This window comes from Notolepis coatsorum, assembly GCF_963971535.1.
Source record: "Notolepis coatsorum genome assembly, chromosome: 4".
NCBI lineage: Eukaryota > Metazoa > Chordata > Actinopteri > Aulopiformes > Paralepididae > Notolepis > Notolepis coatsorum.
This window is the reverse complement of record NC_140168.1, coordinates 62820992-62841391: the sequence shown is the minus strand read 5'-3', so window position 1 is coordinate 62841391 and position 20400 is coordinate 62820992. Positions and strand designations below refer to the sequence as shown.

At 47.3% G+C, this 20400-nt stretch overlaps 1 protein-coding gene across 1 annotated transcript in view; it reads left to right on the top strand.

The window, feature by feature from the left end:
• Nucleotides 1-20400, top strand: part of matcap2 (microtubule associated tyrosine carboxypeptidase 2) — a 38846-nt gene that overhangs the window by 5901 nt on the left and 12545 nt on the right. The window contains exons 3-4 of the mRNA XM_084312793.1: nucleotides 4849-4992; nucleotides 18164-18296. Coding sequence (XP_084168919.1) covers nucleotides 4849-4992; nucleotides 18164-18296 — 277 coding nt within the window. The remainder of the gene's footprint in view (nucleotides 1-4848; nucleotides 4993-18163; nucleotides 18297-20400) is intronic.

The following is a 20400-nucleotide window of genomic DNA, read 5'->3' as shown; positions in this document are numbered from 1 at the left end:
CCTCATCTCTACCGTCCCTCACCCCAGCAGAGAACCTAATCTCTACCATCCCTCACCCCAGCAGAGAACCTCATCTCTACCGTCCCTCACCCCAGCAGAGAACCTCATCTCTACCATCCCTCACCCCAGCAGAGAACCTAATCTCTACCGTCCCTCACCCCAGCAGAGAACCTCATCTCTACCATCCCTCACTCCAGTAGAGAACCTAATCTCTACCGGCCCTCACTCCAGCAGAGAACCTCATCTCTACCATCCCTCACTCCAGTAGAGAACCTCATCTCTACCATCCCTCACTCCAGTAGAGAACCTCATCTCTACCATCCCTCACCCCAGCAGAGAACCTCATCTCTACCATCCCTCACTCCAGTAGAGAACCTCATCTCTACCGTCCCTCACTCCAGCAGAGAACCTAATATCTACCATCCCTCACCCCAGCAGAAGACATACTGTAGCCTCCTCTACAGTCTCTCACCCCAACAGAGAGTGTAGCTGCCTCTACAGTCTCTCACCCCAACAGAGAGTGTAGCTGCCTCTACAGTCTCTCACCCCAACAGAGAGTGTAGCTGCCTCTACAGTCTCTCACCCCAACAGAGAGTGTAGCTGCATCTACAGTCCCTCACCCCAACAGAGAGTGTAGCTGCCTCTACAGTCTCTCACCCCAACAGAGAGTGTAGCTGCCTCTACAGTCTCTCACCCCAACAGAGAGTGTAGCTGCCTCTACAGTCCCTCACCCCAACAGAGAGTGTAGCTGCCTCTACAGTCCCTCACCCCAACAGAGAGTGTAGCTGCCTCTACAGTCCCTCACCCCAACAGAGAGTGTAGCTGCCTCTACAGTCCCTCACCCCAGCAGAGAGTGTAGCTGCCTCTACAGTCCCTCACCCCAACAGAGAGTGTAGCTGCCTCTACAGTCCCTCACCCCAACAGAGAGTGTAGCTGCCTCCACAGTCTCTCACCCCAACAGAGAGTGTAGCTGCCTCTACAGTCCCTCACCCCAACAGAGGACATAGCTGTCTTTGGGGGGTTTAGAGGTCAGTTTATGCACTGGAAATATGTGGATCATTGAAAGCTGCAATAATTATTTTCTGACTGCAGTTTTCACATTTTCAAAACTTCTGATGACCACATGCGATCAGAAGGTCTCATTGAGCCATGGTGTCCTGCTCAAACAATCCTGCACCACCAGCTGCCAGTCTGTTGTTATTTCATTATTTATTTTCATTTTTGACAGAATCCTGTACATGAAAAATGCTAATCTCTTAAATGTAATCCTGTAAATTTGTACGATCAGAACAGTCTTATCTTTGTAGGTTAAATATTTAATGTTTGCTATTTGCCATTTTGCCCATTGTCACCAAAGTCATATTATAATTGATAAATCTAGTTAAGATAAATCTAGAAGATTTCAGGCAATTTCTTAGTTACAACAACATTGTTCTAGCAAGGTGGTGTTATGTTTATTTGTGTTGTATTTACAATGCAATTAAATCACATGGCGAAAAAAGAAAAGTCTTTAGTTTGTTTAATACATGTCCACTAATCAACTTTTCAACATTGGATCAAACTCTATTATGTCACAAGCAATCTTTTGATTACCCTAAAGAAGACGGACAGAAGCTAATCAGTCACCGGCGGCTGAGAGAAGAGCAGCGCAGATCAGATGCACGTTGTTAATGAGACACTGCGCTAATGAACGCCAGCAGGATTACTCTTTTGATTACTCCTCAAAGATTAGACGTCTAGTGTTCCTTAGTCGGACTGAACAACCAAAGAGGTCCATGGTGTCTTGTTGCAGGCTGCCTGGGTGGGTAACACAAGAGATGGTAAGGGGAGAGGTGAATTGGGTAAAGTGACCCGGGGGGTGGGGGGGGGGGCATTTGCAGTTTGTGTTTTCAAGGCCCCCCCTCCTCTTTCTCTCTCTCAGAGTCCGGTCTTGTTTTACATGGTTTCCTTTGTCTAGAATGATGTGACTCTCTTTCGTTCTCAGTTGTACAACAAGGACATGACTTTTTCATTTGATATGATCTCTACCTTGTTAGGACCTTGGGACTCTCCAGGGTGTTGCAAAAGGATTTTGGGGCATTACAGAAAGATGTAGCTACAATATCTTCCGTACATACTTTTTCTTGTGAAATTATGAATATAGCTCTTGTGTAATTATTAATGACGTTAAATAGCCTGAAACTGTTCAAGGATAGTGGATATGCACGCAAGGCACGATTTGTAACGGACTGTTCAAGGATAGCCCTAAAACAAAGGAGGCTATTAGGCGTACATTGGTTTGGTGAGGAATAATGGGTTGTCTTCCCTTTTAAAAGTGGCAGTAGTTCAGAAACCATGATCCATACAGCCTCTGTGGTTATTGCATAACAACTCACTGTCCAGTTATCAAGGGGACTGGATATACTGCCCACGCCTCGACTCACTTCAAGTCACCCTTAGATGATACTGTTTGTGACATTTACTGGGGCAATTACATAATTGAACAGTCCACAACACTGGCCACTTAGGACAAAGGGAAGAGATTTGCATTCATACCCAGTAGAGAATTGTTACTAGAAACTTCTTTTAGAATCAGTGATTTGTTTTTCTTCAAAAATAAGGATGACATTCAGAATGAAATGTCACAAGGCCCTGTCCTAAGGCAACGTTAAGAATGCCTCAAGCGGGGCATACAGCACTACGGTGCAACACGGCCGACCCAGGTTCGATCTTTGCCGAATGCCTTCCCCGGTCTATCTCCAATTCCTCCTCTCTCTCTCTCTCTCTACCGGACTGCCCGGTAGCAAAAACCAATAAAAACCTACAAAAAACCCAAGTAACATTTAAGAATGCCTCAATCAGGGTGCGGCTGGGTAGCGCACTGGCGCAGTGGACTAAGCACTCGCCTACCACCGCAGAGACTCTGGGATCGAATCCAGCTGTCAGCGGTACCTCTGGTTTGGTCAGTCGTCCCTACTAACACAATTGGCAGTGTTAGCGGCGTATGTGTCCTGGTCGTTGTATACTGCGACTCCTACTGGTCGGATCTGGGGGAAATAGCGTGAGCCTCTGCACGCGTTACGTTCCCCCAGTGAAACTCCTCGCTGTCAGGTGAAAAGAAGCGGCTGGCGACTCCACATGTATCGGAGGAGGCATGTGGTAGTTCTACACCCTCCCCAGGTCGACCGACAGTCGGGCAATGCGTGCAACGACCAGGAAGGGAATTGGCATAACGACCAAAAATTGGGATGGGTGAAAAATACAGAAAGCCCAAAGATGAAAAGAAAAAAAAGAATGCTCCGATCAAACTTGGGTTCCGCTCCAGACAGTTGTACCGTGGTGGTACCAGTCCGCTTCCAATTGGAACCTGGAGCGGGTCATTTAAAATGGACAACATTTGTGCATTTAATGAAGCTATTTGGTTAGATTTAGTTGACATTTGTCTATATTCCCCCAAAAAATTATCATAATTGCAACTTTTAGAAATAGCCAAATAACATCATCATACTAAACAAATACCAAATTGCATATATAATTAAGGAGACAGTAGGGTCGGCTATAATTAATCACAGCAAAATTGTGAACATTTGTCAAAATGTAATGACAAGATCATTCTTGTTCAGGATTCAAATAAACGTCTGACCTGCGTTGTTACATGGCTTTGTTTGTTAAAAGAAATATAAAAATAAAAAAGGTAACAATCACACCTCTGATTCATTCATTCAATCTTTATTTAATCTCGAAAGATCATTGAGAGCAAGCTCTCATTTACAATAATACAATAATAATACAGCACATAATACAAAAGAGAAAACGTGTAGAAGTAGAAAATCAACATTTAAAATGGTTGTAACTGTGGTGAAACTGTGGTGAAATGGTTGGCTATCAAAGATTTAAACTGAACAATGGATACTAAAGTCTTAAAGTCTTTGCGAAACGTTCCACGTGTCGGGGGCACAGAAGCTAAAAGCAGATTTTCCTAATTCAGTGCAAACTCTGCGGACCTTAAGTGTAAGCCAATCACCAGAGTGAGTGTGATAAGGTCCAGAGTTCCAATCCAGCCATGATGTGAATGGCTTTATACAGAAACCGATGCCAATAGGGCTGACCTTCGATTTCTTTTTTGGAATTCGAAGCTTCGGGGCCGAGATTTATAAATATAAATATATATATATATATATTTTATGTTGTGGGACTTGTACAGCACTTTGTTCAACTTTGTCAGTGCTGTAAAGTTTAAACCTTTTAAAATCTTAGACAAACGAAACACTTTGCTTTCATGAAATATTGTAAGCCGTCATTTGAGGCTTTATATAAAAGCAGCACAATGAACACAAATCTGTCAGTGCCGAGTCCGACCTCATCTTAAATAACAAACAGCATTGCTTGTTGTAATTAACAAAGAGAGGCAGAGTTGATTTTGCACAACAACAACAAAAATAAATTTATTATTATTATTTTTTAAATATATTCGAATTTTATTTTCATATTCGAATCCCATGCCCATTGAACAAAGTTTTGAAGTATTTAAGACGGCCCTAGATGCCAATGCAAGTCATGTTTCTCTGCCAGAGAGGACCGCCCAACCAATCATATAGGATGCCATAACTGTCACCGGTGATCAATCTAAGGGCAGAATGATATATTGTACAGAGGCTTTAGAGTGGAAGCAGCAGCATGTCTGTAAACTACGTCTCCATAATCCAAAACAGACTTCAGCATAAAAACAGCTTCAGCAGCTTTGATTCTGAGCATTTCAAACAAACGGGTGTGAAAGCACCCTTTATCGACACATCTCCAAGACAAGGTACTCTTCTGTTTAGCCATAACCTCAGGGGTCGATTCACCGCTGCTCTCTTCTCTCTGCAGGCGGTGCGCATAATGGAACTGGCCCTGCAGAGGTACGGCAACTACGAGACGTTCGAACAGGCCACCGGGGGCAGCCTCCTCACCAGGAGCCGCATCTGGTCCAGCGTCAAGAAGTACATGGAGAAGGAGGGCTGTGTGGGGGAGGTGAGAGACTACAGATTAGAATAGGACGTTTTGATAGAAGGGGGCGAAGGCAAAGGGTGGACTGTTTTGGTTATTGTTAGATCTGTCCCCCGAAAACCAGAAGCTTGTGGGTTCACTCCCCTGGTGTCGGCCAGTGCGTGTTAGTCACTGTCCCTGTCCCGAGACACAGTGAGTCCCTAGCTTCCTTTAGGGGGGCGTTGCGGATGGCTGACCCTGCACTCTGTGTGCTCTGGTGAAACACATGTACGTGTTTCTCAGAAGGGATATACAAAGAAATAATTACACTGTGTAATATACTAAAAGGGATGCTCTAAATCCAGATATTTAAACAGTCAAGTGATAAGACTATGAGCTTGGTGAAAACAATGTATTGATTGATTGATTGAAAACTTTATTAACAGATTGCAGAATGGGTAGGCTACAATACAGTACAGCTCAATACACACAATTGTTAAGGGGATGCAGACCAGAGAAAGACTTTCGTCTTGTTTACATCAGGGTCCCCCATTTTCAATTAATCATAATTCTGTTTATGATCAGATTATGATCACCATGTAGCTGAGGTAGGTAGTGCAATATTCCATTTGGGAATATGTAATTGCTTCTGGCTGACCCCCTGGGGTCTGTTTCGTGGTCCTGTGCAGTCCAGAACATACCATGAAGCATTTCTCTCATCGTTCTAGCCTATACAGCATGAAAGATACCCATCAGCCTGCTCAGTGGGAATCTACTCTAAAATGAAAACCTTGCAAGCTGTCACCTTTACTGAAGCTGGGTCTGCTTGTGTACACATAGCTCTGTTTATGTAATCACCAACAACGGCACCTGGGTAATTATATCACAGAGCTAGTCACGTTTCACTGGACACACAACAACAGCTGAACTAATAGCTATACCCTTTACTTAGCTCTACATTTAGTACGCCTGACTGAGATCCTGTGAATTTAATCACACACTTGGGAGCGTATTCCATTGTATTCCACTGTCTGATGCTCTGAGTTTCGTAAAAGTCAGTCAAAGCTTACCAAAAGCATGAGCAGTGAACTCCAAGTCCACGTGACTGAACTCAAACTGGAAAGAAACAGACTAAGAAATGACGTAAACTCCATGATCAAAACTGCAAAAAAAATATTCATCAATGACAAAACTGAGGAAAACAAAAACAAACCACGTGAACTTTGGAAATGACTCAATAATCAACTAGGCTGCAGTAAAAAACTTAAAACCAGATTCTCAAACATAAACATAAAGACGGACAACACGCTCATCACAGACAAGCTGGATGTAGCCAATTACTTAAAGATTTTCTTCACAAACATAGCCACAACACTGGTAAACAAACTACCCTCCCACTCAGGGCATTATGGGGTAGAACACATAGTAGCATACTACAAGAACCTAGGGGTCCACAAAGACGACTTCAAACTGGAAATGGTAACAACAGATGAGGTACTCAAAAAACTGAGCGCCCTCCAACCGAACAAGGCCACTGGCCATGACAACATCCCCTCCAAATTCCTCAGAGACTCAGCAGCCGCCATCACCCCAGTCATCACACGCATAATAAACCTCTCCATAAAACAGGGACACGTCCCCAAGGACTTCAAAATTGCGAGAGTAACACCCCTGCACAAAAAGGGCAGCAAATTAGACCCAGGCAACTACCGCCCTGTTTCTATCCTTACCTCCATCTCAAAAGTCATGGACAAAATTGTATACGAACAGGTCGAAAAGTACGAATCTACGAATTCCAATCTGGCTTCAGAACATCCCACTCCACTGATGCATGCCTTCTCTATTTAAACGACCACATCAAACAAGAGGTGGACGCGGGCAAATACTGCGACCTACAAAAGGCCTTCGACACTGTCAATCACACCATTCTGATTGACAAGCTAAAAGCAATTGGTTTTGATAGTCTATCAGTGAGCTGGATGCAATCCTACCTGGAGGGGAGAGAACAGATGGTGGAGGTAAACGGTACCCTATCCCCCCCCCCTCACAGTGAGCTGTGGTGTTCCACAAGGAAGCATACTAGGACCGCTACTGTTCCTAATTTATGACATGTCGTCAGCTTGTGACTGCAACTTGTTCCTGTTTGCGGACGACTCAGCCCTGCTGGTCTCTGACAAGAACAAGTTACAGGTTGAAAAAACCCTCAGCTCGGAACTAGGCAAAATCTGCATATGGCTCGCTGATAACAAACTATAATTACACATGGGCAAAACAGAGTCCATTCTCTTCGGTTCAAATAACAAACTCAGCAAGACAGACGGCTTCTCAGTTACAGTGGGTGACAATATTGTCACAAGGAAAGAAGAAATTACCTACCTGGGTTCCATCCTAGAGGCAAATCTTTCCTGTGACAAAATGGCATCCAATGTAATAAAAAAAGTCAACCAACGAACTAGATTCTTGTACCGGATCTCCTCTCTGGTAAACAAGAATACCCTGAAGACTCTGGCAGGAGCACTCATTCAAGGGTACTACGACTATGCTTGCACCTCATGGTACCAAAGCACCTCAAAGGCGCTAAAAACTAAATTACAAACATCTCAAAACAAACTGGTCAGACTACTGCTTGACCTTACTCCTAGAACCCACCTCACCCCTGCCCACTTTGACAACCTAGGATGGCTTAGAGTAGACGACAGAGTACAGCAACTTGCAATGGGCCTGGTCTACAAGATACACTACACGACCAAGGTACCCATGTACATGTCAAAATACTTCCCAAAGGTCAGTGAATACCACGATCACAACACCAGAGGGAGCTCCACAAATCATGTTAAACCCGAATTGGATGATACGAAATTGGGATGGGAGAAAATATAGAAAATGGGAGAAAAAGTGGATAAAAAAGAAAAATCATGTTAAACCCAGATTTGGCTCAAACAAGGGACTAAACACGTTTCGCAATTATGCCACATCAATGTGGAACACCCTACCCAAAGCTGTAAAGGAATGTGTATCACTACCCTCTTTCAAAACCACTCTCAAAGAACACCTACGGGAGACTGCAATTCGAAACTGGCCCCTGTAAATGTCCTAACCCAACCCCCTCCAATGTACAGTAAATGACCAAGTATGGTTTTGTCAATATTCCAATGTACAGTTTTGCTCGTACAGTTGTACAGTGTGCCCCACCCACCCATCCTACCCAACCCCCCCCCCCCCCACCCCACCCACCCAACCACCTCCAATGTACAGTCCCCCCCCACCCACTCGACCCCACCCCACCCCACCTACCCAACCTCCTCCAATGTACAGTTTCTACGTCAAATGTATATACTCTCTTTTCTGGACTCTTTTTGTATCACAAACAGTACTGTATTTGCAAATCTGGTATGTCATAAATGTATAGATGTAGCAGTACTGTCTGTATGTCGTGTATGTCTTATATGTTATGATGAATTGTAAATGGGGGACCCTGATGTAAACAAGACGAAAATCTTTCTCTGGTCTGCATCCCCTTAACAATTGTATGTATTGAGCTGTACTGTACTGTACCCATTCTGCAATCTGTTAATAAACTTTTCAATCAATCAATCAATCAATCAATCAGTCTATATTTTTCTCCTCTCCATGGGAACACACCATTATGCTGCGTAGAATACGATTACATAATGTATACAGTGGGCCTCCATACTGTTATACTTCAGTATAAACTGTCTCGGCAGATAGTGGTCCACGTGACGGACGACCTCCTGTCCAGAGCTTCTATGACGGTAGTGAACGGCCGTCCCAAGCTCACCATCAACATCTCCACGGCCCGCGAGTACTGGCTGGAAGGCATGCTGCGGCACGAGATAGGTGGGGAACTACCGGAACACCCAGGGTCCATTTTACATTCATATAATGTGTGCGTGTGTGCCAGTGTTGTAGTACTCCAGTCCGAGTCCAGGACTGATTTTCAGGACCCGTGACTCGACTTGGACTTGAGCACTGATGACTCTGACTTGGACTTGGACTCAAGCATTGACTGCATTCGGACTCAGAAGGTGCAGACCCGGACTCTGACTTACAGTTACAGTTATTTATTTTTATAAACCCTAAAGACTCAACTTTGATGACTTTGACTCGGACTCGGGGATGGGGACTCGACTCTGACTCGACTCAGGCTCTTCTTTGGTGACTCGGACTCGTACACTGGGGACTCGGACTCAACTCGGAGGCGAGATTTAGTGACTCGACACTGGTGTGTGCAGAGTTTGTACTGAATGCCAACCGCCAGTGATACGGTGGTAAAGGGAAAGGGGGGTAAAACAATGAACTCCAGTCGAGCATCATAGTGAAACTTACACGATTACCAATGTCAAAACTAGAATAACTTCTAACTTCTAAGGACATGCAAAGCATTGTCACATCGATTGAACTGGTACACACACAAAGTGCCATGCCTGTGAGCTGCCACTAGGGGCAGAGTGGCTAACTGCGAGTGAGTGAGTGAGTGAGTGAGTGAGTGAGTGAGTGAGTATGTTACCGGTTTATGAGGTGCTTTGCATAAAAAAAAATCTAAAAATATTTTTATTTCCTCAAAAAATACCATATTTTATGTACATATGCGATGTGTCCTATGAATGGGTAAACTCTACTTCACAAACAGAACGATGAGTAAACTCTACTTCACAAATAGAACGATGGGTAAACTACTTCAGAAATAGAACGATAAACTCTACTTCACAAATAGAACGATGGGTAAACTTTACTTCACAAATAGAACGATGGGTAAACTCTACTTCACGAATAGAACGATGGGTAAACTCTACTTCACAAATAGAACGATGGGTAAACTCTACTTCACGAATAGAACGATGGGTAAACTCTACTTCACAAATAGAACGATGGGTAAACTCTACTTCACGAATAGAACAATGGGTAAACTCTACTTCACAAACAGAACGATGAGTAAACTCTACTTCACAAATAGAACGATGAGTAAACTCTACTTCACAAATAGAATGATGGGTGTAACTGAGGGGTACAATTCCCTGACTGTATTGTTAGATATGATACTTACTACCACTACCTCTTGTACTTTAGACTCTGGCCACCCAGTACTAGGTATAAATAATTATGATAAACACTCCCACCTGATGAAACGGATCCAACACAAATGTACCAAGTCGAAAGTCTGCGTTTAATAATAATACATAGCAAAAGGTATGTACAACGATCACTTAATTACATTTATGATTTGAAATAGTATGCACTTTTATGGCAAATGAGTATTCGTAGGTAGATCAATATCGAATGTCCAATCTCTGATTGCGCAGGAAGCAAATATACAACCTGGAATATTTAGGGAACAATAGCAATGATACTTGAATGATTATATAGCTGGATACACTAGGGGAAAGTTCCGACTGCTTGTAGGACAGCTGGAGGGGGGGGTAGAGTCTGGCTGTATCCCGTCTGGCCGAGGGTATCCTGGGAGAGCCCACAGTCGTGCGACCCGGTGCCCAGCGATCCTCGATCCACAGATGAAAGCAGTTGGACTCTCTGTGGCCGGCGTCCTCCGGTCCACGATGGAGAGACGTGAGGCGACCTCGTCGTGTAGAGCGTCTTCTCACCTGTCGTCCTCTCCGGGGGGGGTATTTCCAACACACCGCAGTGTTGGCCTTTATCCATAGAATAATCAAAGTACTCAAAGCATAATCCAAGCCGGGGAAGGCTAGCCGTCGTCGGTAGAATAATCCAATATACAGGTCCACTCGCTCTTTGGCCTGGAGCTCCTCGGGTGCAGCTTCACGTGGGGTCAACCACCCTGGATAAGCGTCCAGCTGATGCCCGAAACGATGGGGGTGCTGATTACTATAGAACTCTTACCGCACGAGGCACTATATATGAATAGACTATTATTAGCTTAATAGAATACGTCCAACTCGACGATATAGTGCCAAATATGACTATTCAAATATTAATATACACGATGTCTCAATGCCGATACTGGGCCGAATTGGCCTTACTGCCCACACGTGGTTCGCGGGGAGGCTTTTGCGTCTGTCACTCTGTTGGAGGGTAAGGAACTGGACTAAAAGAAAGCTCTACTTTAATAGCGCAGTATATATACGCACTATGAACAAATAGTACCATTAGTGGTGCGGTAGACATATTCCTACGCGGAACTAGGACTTGTCCATACATGTTGAGCGGTACGATTGAACCTGGTCTGAGGGGTATGGCGACCTGGCACCAAGGTCTCGTCCAATGGTAGAATGGAGACTATTATGGGATGTTCAGTAGACTAGAAGGGATATTCAATGCATATTGTACAAGGAATATACAAGGGATATCAGGGGATATACAAATACAATTAAATATATATATATATAAATAAATATATATATTCGGTTTAATCTGATCCTTCAGAACAGCCGCCCCCTAATTGGTCCCAACCCAATTAGTTAAGCAGAGACAGATTAACCGCACTGTCTACCACTCAAGGGTTCGCTGTAAGGGTCAGTCAACTCACAAAGTCATAGGGTCATGGTCATCATCGATTGTGTCTGGGAGTCGGGGCAGTTCTATGAGCCTCGCCACAGGACGGGTGTAAATGCGCCCCTGGACGAGTACTTCAGCTGCTCGGACCTTGCCATCGGCACCGGTGATCACTTTGCTTACGCGGCCAGCCGGCCACATAGCTCTGGGTAGTGACTGGTCAATAATCATGACGACTGTTCCTTCCGTCAAATTGTCTCTCTCTTTTACCCACTTCTGGCGGGTCTGTAGAGACGGTAGGTAGTGCAATAGGAAACTGCTCCAAAACTTGTCGGCTAATACTTGGCTGTACCTCCACATTCGTCGGCCGTTCGCTTCTTCAGGCCGGTACATTGTCTGGGGTAACGCGGGATCTAGCCGCCCCATCAGGAGGGTGTTGGGGGTGACTGGGTCGACATCTGCTACATCACTGGAGACGTAACCGAGGGGCTTTGAGTTCAATACTCCCTCAATCTCCGTGAGGACTGTCATTAGGACTTCTTCCGCCACAGTCTGGGCCCCAAGTACTGCGTACAGGGCTGTCTTTATAGAACGTACTTCTCGTTCCCAAGTTCCACCGAAGTGGGGTGCGTTTGGGGGGTTGAATTGGAAGTCAATCTGGGCTGGAGCGAGGTGGGTCTTAAGTTCTGGGCCCATAGCTTGGAAGCTCTCCCTCAGCTCTCTTTCTCCGCCTTTGAAGTTTGTCCCGTGATCGGACAATAATGTAGACGGTTTTCCTTTCCGTGATGTGAATCTTCGGAAGGCCATAAGGAATGAGTCTGCGCTCATGGTCGGAAGGAGCTCGATATGTATCGCTCTGGTGGTCATGCATTTGAATACAATACCCCACCGCTTCTCGGTGCCTCTTCCTTTCTTTATGTGCAGCGGGCCAAAACAGTCCATGCCTGTTGAGTGGAATGGCTTGTCGCCGAGTCGGAGGCGACATGGAGGTAGGTCAGCCATCCGTGGTATGCTGGGCTGCGCGCGCCACTTTCGGCAGTCTAGACAGGTTCGCTGGAAGCGTCGCACCGCCTCTCTTCCTTGAAGTATCCAGTAACGACGTCTGATTTCCGCGAAGACTCTCTCTGCTCCTGCGTGGTGTACATCCTCGTCGTATTTCTTTATAATCAGCTCTGTGACCTTGTGTCGGCTGTTCAATACGATCGGGTACTTAATGTCATCCGGTAAATTGGGGGCTCTCCGCAGGCGACCACCCACTCTGATGAGGGTATGTGTGTCACTCTCGGGGGCCAGATGAATCAATCTGCTGTCTGATGGGACGGGCTTTCCTCCCTGTAGACAGTCTAGTTCATCGGGGAACGAGTCTCTCTGGGCTCGTTGCAGTAGAAGCAGTTCTGCTTCCTCGTAGTCAGCTGCTGACATATCAGCGGGGGACTTAATCTCTGGGTGGTGCCGCAGGAATGTCCGTTGCTGCGCACTCTCTATGGTAATGCAATCGTCTATGTTGGGGTCTGCGGAGACAACAGTGCTCAATCCACAGAACATGGGTTTCTTATTCTCAGCCTCCTCGTCACTTGCTTCCCTCGGGGTGGGCGTGGGCCAATCTCCTTCCGGGAGCTTGAGGAATGCTGGTCCGTCACTGTAGATGTTATGACGGGTTAAGTCATCTAGGGACATTCCCCGGGTGATGACGTCAGCTGGGTTGTGTTTTGTATCAACATAGCGCCAGTTTGCTTCTCCGGTTAACTCTCCGGTTAACTCTTGAATCTCAGTGACTCTGACTCCCACGAAGACTTTGTATTTGCATGAATCCGATTTGATCCAGGCGAGTACTGTCGTGGAATCTGACCACAGGATTGTTCTATGCACCGGAATGGTGAGCTCACGTTGGATGAGCGTGGCTAGATGCGCTCCTGCGAGGGCTGCGCAGAGCTCTAGACGTGGGATAGACTGTTGCTTGCGTGGGGCTATTCTCGAGCGGGCGAGGATGAATGCTGTGTAGATCTCTCCCCCCTCTTCTTGGGCCCGCAAGTAGGCTACTGATCCGTAGGCGACCTCGGAGGCGTCACTGAAGACGTGTAAATCCATTTTACATGTCTCTGGCCTCACCGTGGGTGGGAAGTAGCTTCGGCGTATATTAACGCCTGGGAGTGAGTGGAGTTCCATCTCCCACTCTCTCCAGGTGGATGCAAGGTGTGCGGGAATGGGGTCGTCCCAGCCCTGGTCCTTGTCCCACAATGCTCGTACAATCATCTTTGCCCTGGTGGTGTACGGTAGTATACATCCTAACGGGTCATATTGTCGGGCGAGTGTTCTGTACACACTCCGTCTGGTGGTCGGTATTGCCGTCGACCTTCCCTGCTCCGTGGTCAGGGGTTTGTGTCTATAGTGGAGCGAATCTGTTTTGAAGCGCCACACTAGTCCTAGTGTCATCTCTTGGGCTTCTCCTGGGATTGTGGCCATCCAGGTCTCGCTGCTCGCTGCCTTGTCCTCGGAGGAGAGGCTGCGCAGTACGTGCGGATCGCTGCTGGCCCACTGCCTGAGATCAAAGCCGCCTTTGATCAGAGAGGCGCAGAGTTTAAGTAGGAGAGCCTCGGCTTCTTCCTGGGTCGAAACGCTTTGTAGACAGTTATCTACGTAGAAGCTGTTCTTCACACTGTGTCGGACCTCTTCGTCCACTGCTGGGTCCTCTGCGACATGTCTCTGTAGTGCAAATGTAGCACAGCATGGGCTGCATGTAGTTCCGAAAGGGAGGACTTCCCATTGGTAGATGGCTGGGTGCTCGTCTCCTGGCCTCTCTCTCCATAGGAACCGCAACAGGGGCTTGTCCTCCTCTACTAATCTCACCTGCAGGAACATCCCTTTGATATCCCCGCTGATAGCCACCTTGTCCTGGCGGAAGCGGAGTAGTACGCCTAGTAGGGAGGGGCCGAGTGTAGGACCGGGCAATAGCTCTTTATTCAGATTTTGGGATTCGATCTGGTAGCTGCAGTTAAACACGATGCGGTCTTTGCCGTTGTGATGAACCTTGTGGTGGGGCACGTACCACGATTCAGTCGTCTGGTCGGCCTCTTTAATGTCAATCTTTGTGACGTGTCCCGCTGTGATGAGCTTCTCAATCTCAGCGCGGTATACACTTTCTTGGGCGGGGTCCTTGGCTAAGCGCCGCTCTGTGTTTAGTAGGTACCGCTCTGTGGCGTCTTTCTTTGCGTGAAAGGTAGGCATCCCTTCCCGCCGCAGGAGTGGCGTGGCGTATCTCAACACGCCGCTGACTGGGACTCTCTTTGTTCCCGTCTCGAGGAGGTTAATGGCGTAGATGTCGTCTTTAGAGCGAATGTCTTTCTTTTCGTTCTTAAAGGGCATTTGTTCTAAGGTCCATAGCCTCTCTACATGCTGCAGGAGTGCGGTGTCTCCCTCTGTGACTCGGGAGTGGAGACAGCTAGTGGCTGTGGTTCGGTTGAGAGATTTGGCGAGTGGGCCTTGGAGAGTCCATCCTAGGCGGGTCTCGACTGCTGCAGGACAGCCTCTGGGTCCGGTATGAACCCGGTCTATCGGGACAATGAGGTCTGCATGGTCGGAGCCTATCAACAGTGTCGGGGTAGCACCGTCTATGAGTGGGATCGGTAGCTTGCGTAGATGTACATATTTCTCCATCAGCTTGGCTACGGGGTATGTGTACCGCGAGAGTCCTATTTCTTGGCTGGTGAAAGCGTCTGTAATCCTGTACCGTCGCTCGGGCTGGCCGCTTGCTGCGATAGAGAATGAGACATTCTCGCCCTTTATCGTTTTCAAATCTCTTCTTATTGTCCGAATTGTCATTTGGTTTTCGCTCCCCCGCAGCCCTAGCTGGGCCGCAGCGGACGCGAGCAGAAGGGTCTTCTCTGACCCGTCATCAAGGATGGCGTAAGTGTCCATGACTTTATTCTGGTAGCTCAATGTCACACGGACTACCTTTAAGAGCACTCGGGCTCCGCTGCTGCTGGCGGGGTCGATGTACATGACGCTTGCTTTGCTGCTGGATGGTGCGGGTGGAGGCCGCCGTCTGTTACTGTCGTGGAGTATGTCCAGATGGGCTCCATCGCACCGACTGCACTTTTTCTTTAAGCGGCATTCGGCTGCCATGTGTGATCGCGCACAGCGAAAACAGCGTCTGTTGGACTTTATCCATTGACTCGCTTCCTCCGCATTCATCTTGGGGAATGAGTCACATTGTGACAGCCAGTGTTCTTTCTCACAGTAGGGGCACACTATCTTCCACTTCTCCTTTCTTGAGGGGGTACTGTGGCTCCTACTGCTTGGCACTGACTCCGATTGGTGCATGACAGTCACCGATCTTCTTCCATCATTTAGTCTCCTGGTTCCTTCTCTGGAGCCAGGGGTGCTCCGTCCGAATGTATCTAGCCGTAAGCTGCTGACTTCTCTCGCCAGGAAGTCGGCTAGATCGAGGAGGTTCGGTTCGGGGCCATTAGGGTCTCGGTGGTCTCTCTGCCGCCTAAAGCGCTCCTGTCGGGCGGGCGGTAGCTTCTCCAAGATCCTCTCTACATTTGAGTTGGCGTATAGTTCATGCCTACCCTTTTCCCTCTGCGCTCCCAGCATCCCTACTAGGGACTGCACTCTGATGGACAGGTCGTCCAGTGCTCGATTGTCTGTTGCTGGGGGTAGGCGGTCGATGTGCCTGATCTCCTGGATCACGTAATCCCATATACGTCCATATCTCTGGTCCAACGCTACCAGCGCTGCGGTGTATGGGGTCGTGGAAGTGGCGTAGGCGAGCGCTATGTTGTGCGTGCGGGGTACCTTTAAATGCTTCAGTAGTATCGCGTATTTATGGCGTTCATCAATGACATCCACCAACATTGTCTCCAGACACATGCGGAGCTCCGTATACTGGGCCCGGTTCTCCTGGGTGAAGTCTGGTACCATAGGTGTGCCAATGTATGACGCGGATTGTTGATACATCGGCGAGCGTTGGGGGAGAGGCCTCCTAGGCGAGTCTCCTCCTGCTCCTTGGCGTGGGCTGGTACCGGCTGTGTACCATGGCCCGCTGGTCCAGGTGCTGTTCCTCGGTGCGGGTCGTGCGTCGTGCTCACCCGTGAATAGCGTCGGGGGTCTGTAGCGCAGCTCCGCGGGGGTATAGCCTGGGCTGTACTGGACCTCCTGGTCCGGTAGAGTACTGTGCTGTCGTCGGGCGTGGTTCTCCTCCTCTTCCTCTTCGTCTTCCGTTAGGTCGTCCAGGGCTTGTAGTCTCTGATTTAGCCTCTCCGCAGTGTATGCTGCTCCTTCCCGGTGGCTGGGTCTCGCTTGGACCGGTTGGGGAAGGGGGTCTGCGGGGGGTATAAACCTCGTCTGTTGGTCAAGTTCAGGGTCGCTTACTCGGCTAGGGGATGCCGCCCTGGAGTGATGTCTAGACGAGTTCCTGGAGCCTCTGGTGGAGGGAGGGGGTGTTGTCCTTCTGATCAGCTGTTCTATTAGTTGCGCTTGTGCTCTGTCGCGCTCGGCTTCGCGCTTGGTGAGATCCGATTCTCTCTGGGCACCGGTGGCGGCGCGCTGGGCGTCGGCCCGGTCTCTTGCCATATTCTCTTCCATCTGAATGCGTCTTATTTCCAGGCGTATGTGCTCTTCTTCGCTCCGTTGCTGTATCTGCAATCGATCGCGTTCACCCTGGAGTCTATCGCGTTCAGTAGAGGCTTTCAGGCTGACGAGGAATGCCTGCTGTAGTGTCCTCTCTGCCTCGCTGGGAGAAGACGGTTGTATAGGGGAGCCGTCCCTTGGGGTACTCCGTGCGGAGTCTTGGAGCTCTATCTCCACGGTGCTCTCCTCATCTTCTTCCGTGCCGAGTTCTCTCTCGGTAGTGTTGTCTTCCTCCCGGGACTCGTCGGGGACTACTTCTTCGGTATTGGCGGGGTGTAAAGTCATGTCTGGTTCCCCCTGGTCCCCACCGTGAGCTGGGTCAGTTACGTTAGAACCCATAGGGGCCTCTATGGTCGGGGTAGCCTGGTCGTTAGGGTTAGACATAATTTTACTTTCTAGTTTTACCGCGTTTACTGTTGGTAGAAGACTAGGTTGTTGACTGACAGCGTAAGCCTCTAGGTACTGAGGGAGCTGTCGTTTGCGCCGCGGGCGTTGTTGGTTAGGAGGATCGTTTCGTGGAGTGTTCATCATAGGCCATTTTAATATTAATAACACTATATTAATATTACACTGATTACCCTCCGGCTCGAAGGACCAATTGTAACTGAGGGGTACAATTCCCTGACTGTATTGTTAGATATGATACTTACTACCACTACCTCTTGTACTTTAGACTCTGGCCACCCAGTACTAGGTATAAATAATTATGATAAACACTCCCACCTGATGAAACGGATCCAACACAAATGTACCAAGTCGAAAGTCTGCGTTTAATAATAATACATAGCAAAAGGTATGTACAACGATCACTTAATTACATTTATGATTTGAAATAGTATGCACTTTTATGGCAAATGAGTATTCGTAGGTAGATCAATATCGAATGTCCAATCTCTGATTGCGCAGGAAGCAAATATACAACCTGGAATATTTAGGGAACAATAGCAATGATACTTGAATGATTATATAGCTGGATACACTAGGGGAAGGTTCCGACTGCTTGTAGGACAGCTGGAGGGGGGGGGTAGAGTCTGGCTGTATCCCGTCTGGCGGAGTGGGCCTCCATACTGTTATACTTCAGTATAAACTGTCTCGGCAGATAGTGGTCCACGTGACGGACGACCTCCTGTCCAGAGCTTCTATGACGGTAGTGAACGGCCGTCCCAAGCTCACCATCAACATCTCCACGGCCCGCGAGTACTGGCTGGAAGGCATGCTGCGGCACGAGATAGGTGGGGAACTACCGGAACACCCAGGGTCCATTTTACATTCATATAATGTGTGCGTGTGTGCCAGTGTTGTAGTACTCCAGTCCGAGTCCAGGACTGATTTTCAGGACCCGTGACTCGACTTGGACTTGAGCACTGATGACTCTGACTTGGACTTGGACTCAAGCATTGACTGCATTCGGACTCAGAAGGTGCAGACCCGGACTCTGACTTACAGTTACAGTTATTTATTTTTATAAACCCTAAAGACTCAACTTTGATGACTTTGACTCGGACTCGGGGATGGGGACTCGACTCTGACTCGACTCAGGCTCTTCTTTGGTGACTCGGACTCGTACACTGGGGACTCGGACTCAACTCGGAGGCGAGATTTAGTGACTCGACACTGGTGTGTGCAGAGTTTGTACTGAATGCCAACCGCCAGTGATACGGTGGTAAAGGGAAAGGGGGGTAAAACAATGAACTCCAGTCGAGCATCATAGTGAAACTTACACGATTACCAATGTCAAAACTAGAATAACTTCTAACTTCTAAGGACATGCAAAGCATTGTCACATCGATTGAACTGGTACACACACAAAGTGCCATGCCTGTGAGCTGCCACTAGGGGCAGAGTGGCTAACTGCGAGTGAGTGAGTGAGTGAGTGAGTGAGTGAGTGAGTATGTTACCGGTTTATGAGGTGCTTTGCATAAAAAAAAATCTAAAAATATTTTTATTTCCTCAAAAAATACCATATTTTATGTACATATGCGATGTGTCCTATGAATGGGTAAACTCTACTTCACAAACAGAACGATGAGTAAACTCTACTTCACAAATAGAACGATGGGTAAACTACTTCAGAAATAGAACGATAAACTCTACTTCACAAATAGAACGATGGGTAAACTTTACTTCACAAATAGAACGATGGGTAAACTCTACTTCACGAATAGAACGATGGGTAAACTCTACTTCACAAATAGAACGATGGGTAAACTCTACTTCACGAATAGAACGATGGGTAAACTCTACTTCACAAATAGAACGATGGGTAAACTCTACTTCACGAATAGAACAATGGGTAAACTCTACTTCACAAACAGAACGATGAGTAAACTCTACTTCACAAATAGAACGATGAGTAAACTCTACTTCACAAATAGAATGATGGGTGTAACTGAGGGGTACAATTCCCTGACTGTATTGTTAGATATGATACTTACTACCACTACCTCTTGTACTTTAGACTCTGGCCACCCAGTACTAGGTATAAATAATTATGATAAACACTCCCACCTGATGAAACGGATCCAACACAAATGTACCAAGTCGAAAGTCTGCGTTTAATAATAATACATAGCAAAAGGTATGTACAACGATCACTTAATTACATTTATGATTTGAAATAGTATGCACTTTTATGGCAAATGAGTATTCGTAGGTAGATCAATATCGAATGTCCAATCTCTGATTGCGCAGGAAGCAAATATACAACCTGGAATATTTAGGGAACAATAGCAATGATACTTGAATGATTATATAGCTGGATACACTAGGGGAAAGTTCCGACTGCTTGTAGGACAGCTGGAGGGGGGGGTAGAGTCTGGCTGTATCCCGTCTGGCCGAGGGTATCCTGGGAGAGCCCACAGTCGTGCGACCCGGTGCCCAGCGATCCTCGATCCACAGATGAAAGCAGTTGGACTCTCTGTGGCCGGCGTCCTCCGGTCCACGATGGAGAGACGTGAGGCGACCTCGTCGTGTAGAGCGTCTTCTCACCTGTCGTCCTCTCCGGGGGGGGTATTTCCAACACACCGCAGTGTTGGCCTTTATCCATAGAATAATCAAAGTACTCAAAGCATAATCCAAGCCGGGGAAGGCTAGCCGTCGTCGGTAGAATAATCCAATATACAGGTCCACTCGCTCTTTGGCCTGGAGCTCCTCGGGTGCAGCTTCACGTGGGGTCAACCACCCTGGATAAGCGTCCAGCTGATGCCCGAAACGATGGGGGTGCTGATTACTATAGAACTCTTACCGCACGAGGCACTATATATGAATAGACTATTATTAGCTTAATAGAATACGTCCAACTCGACGATATAGTGCCAAATATGACTATTCAAATAT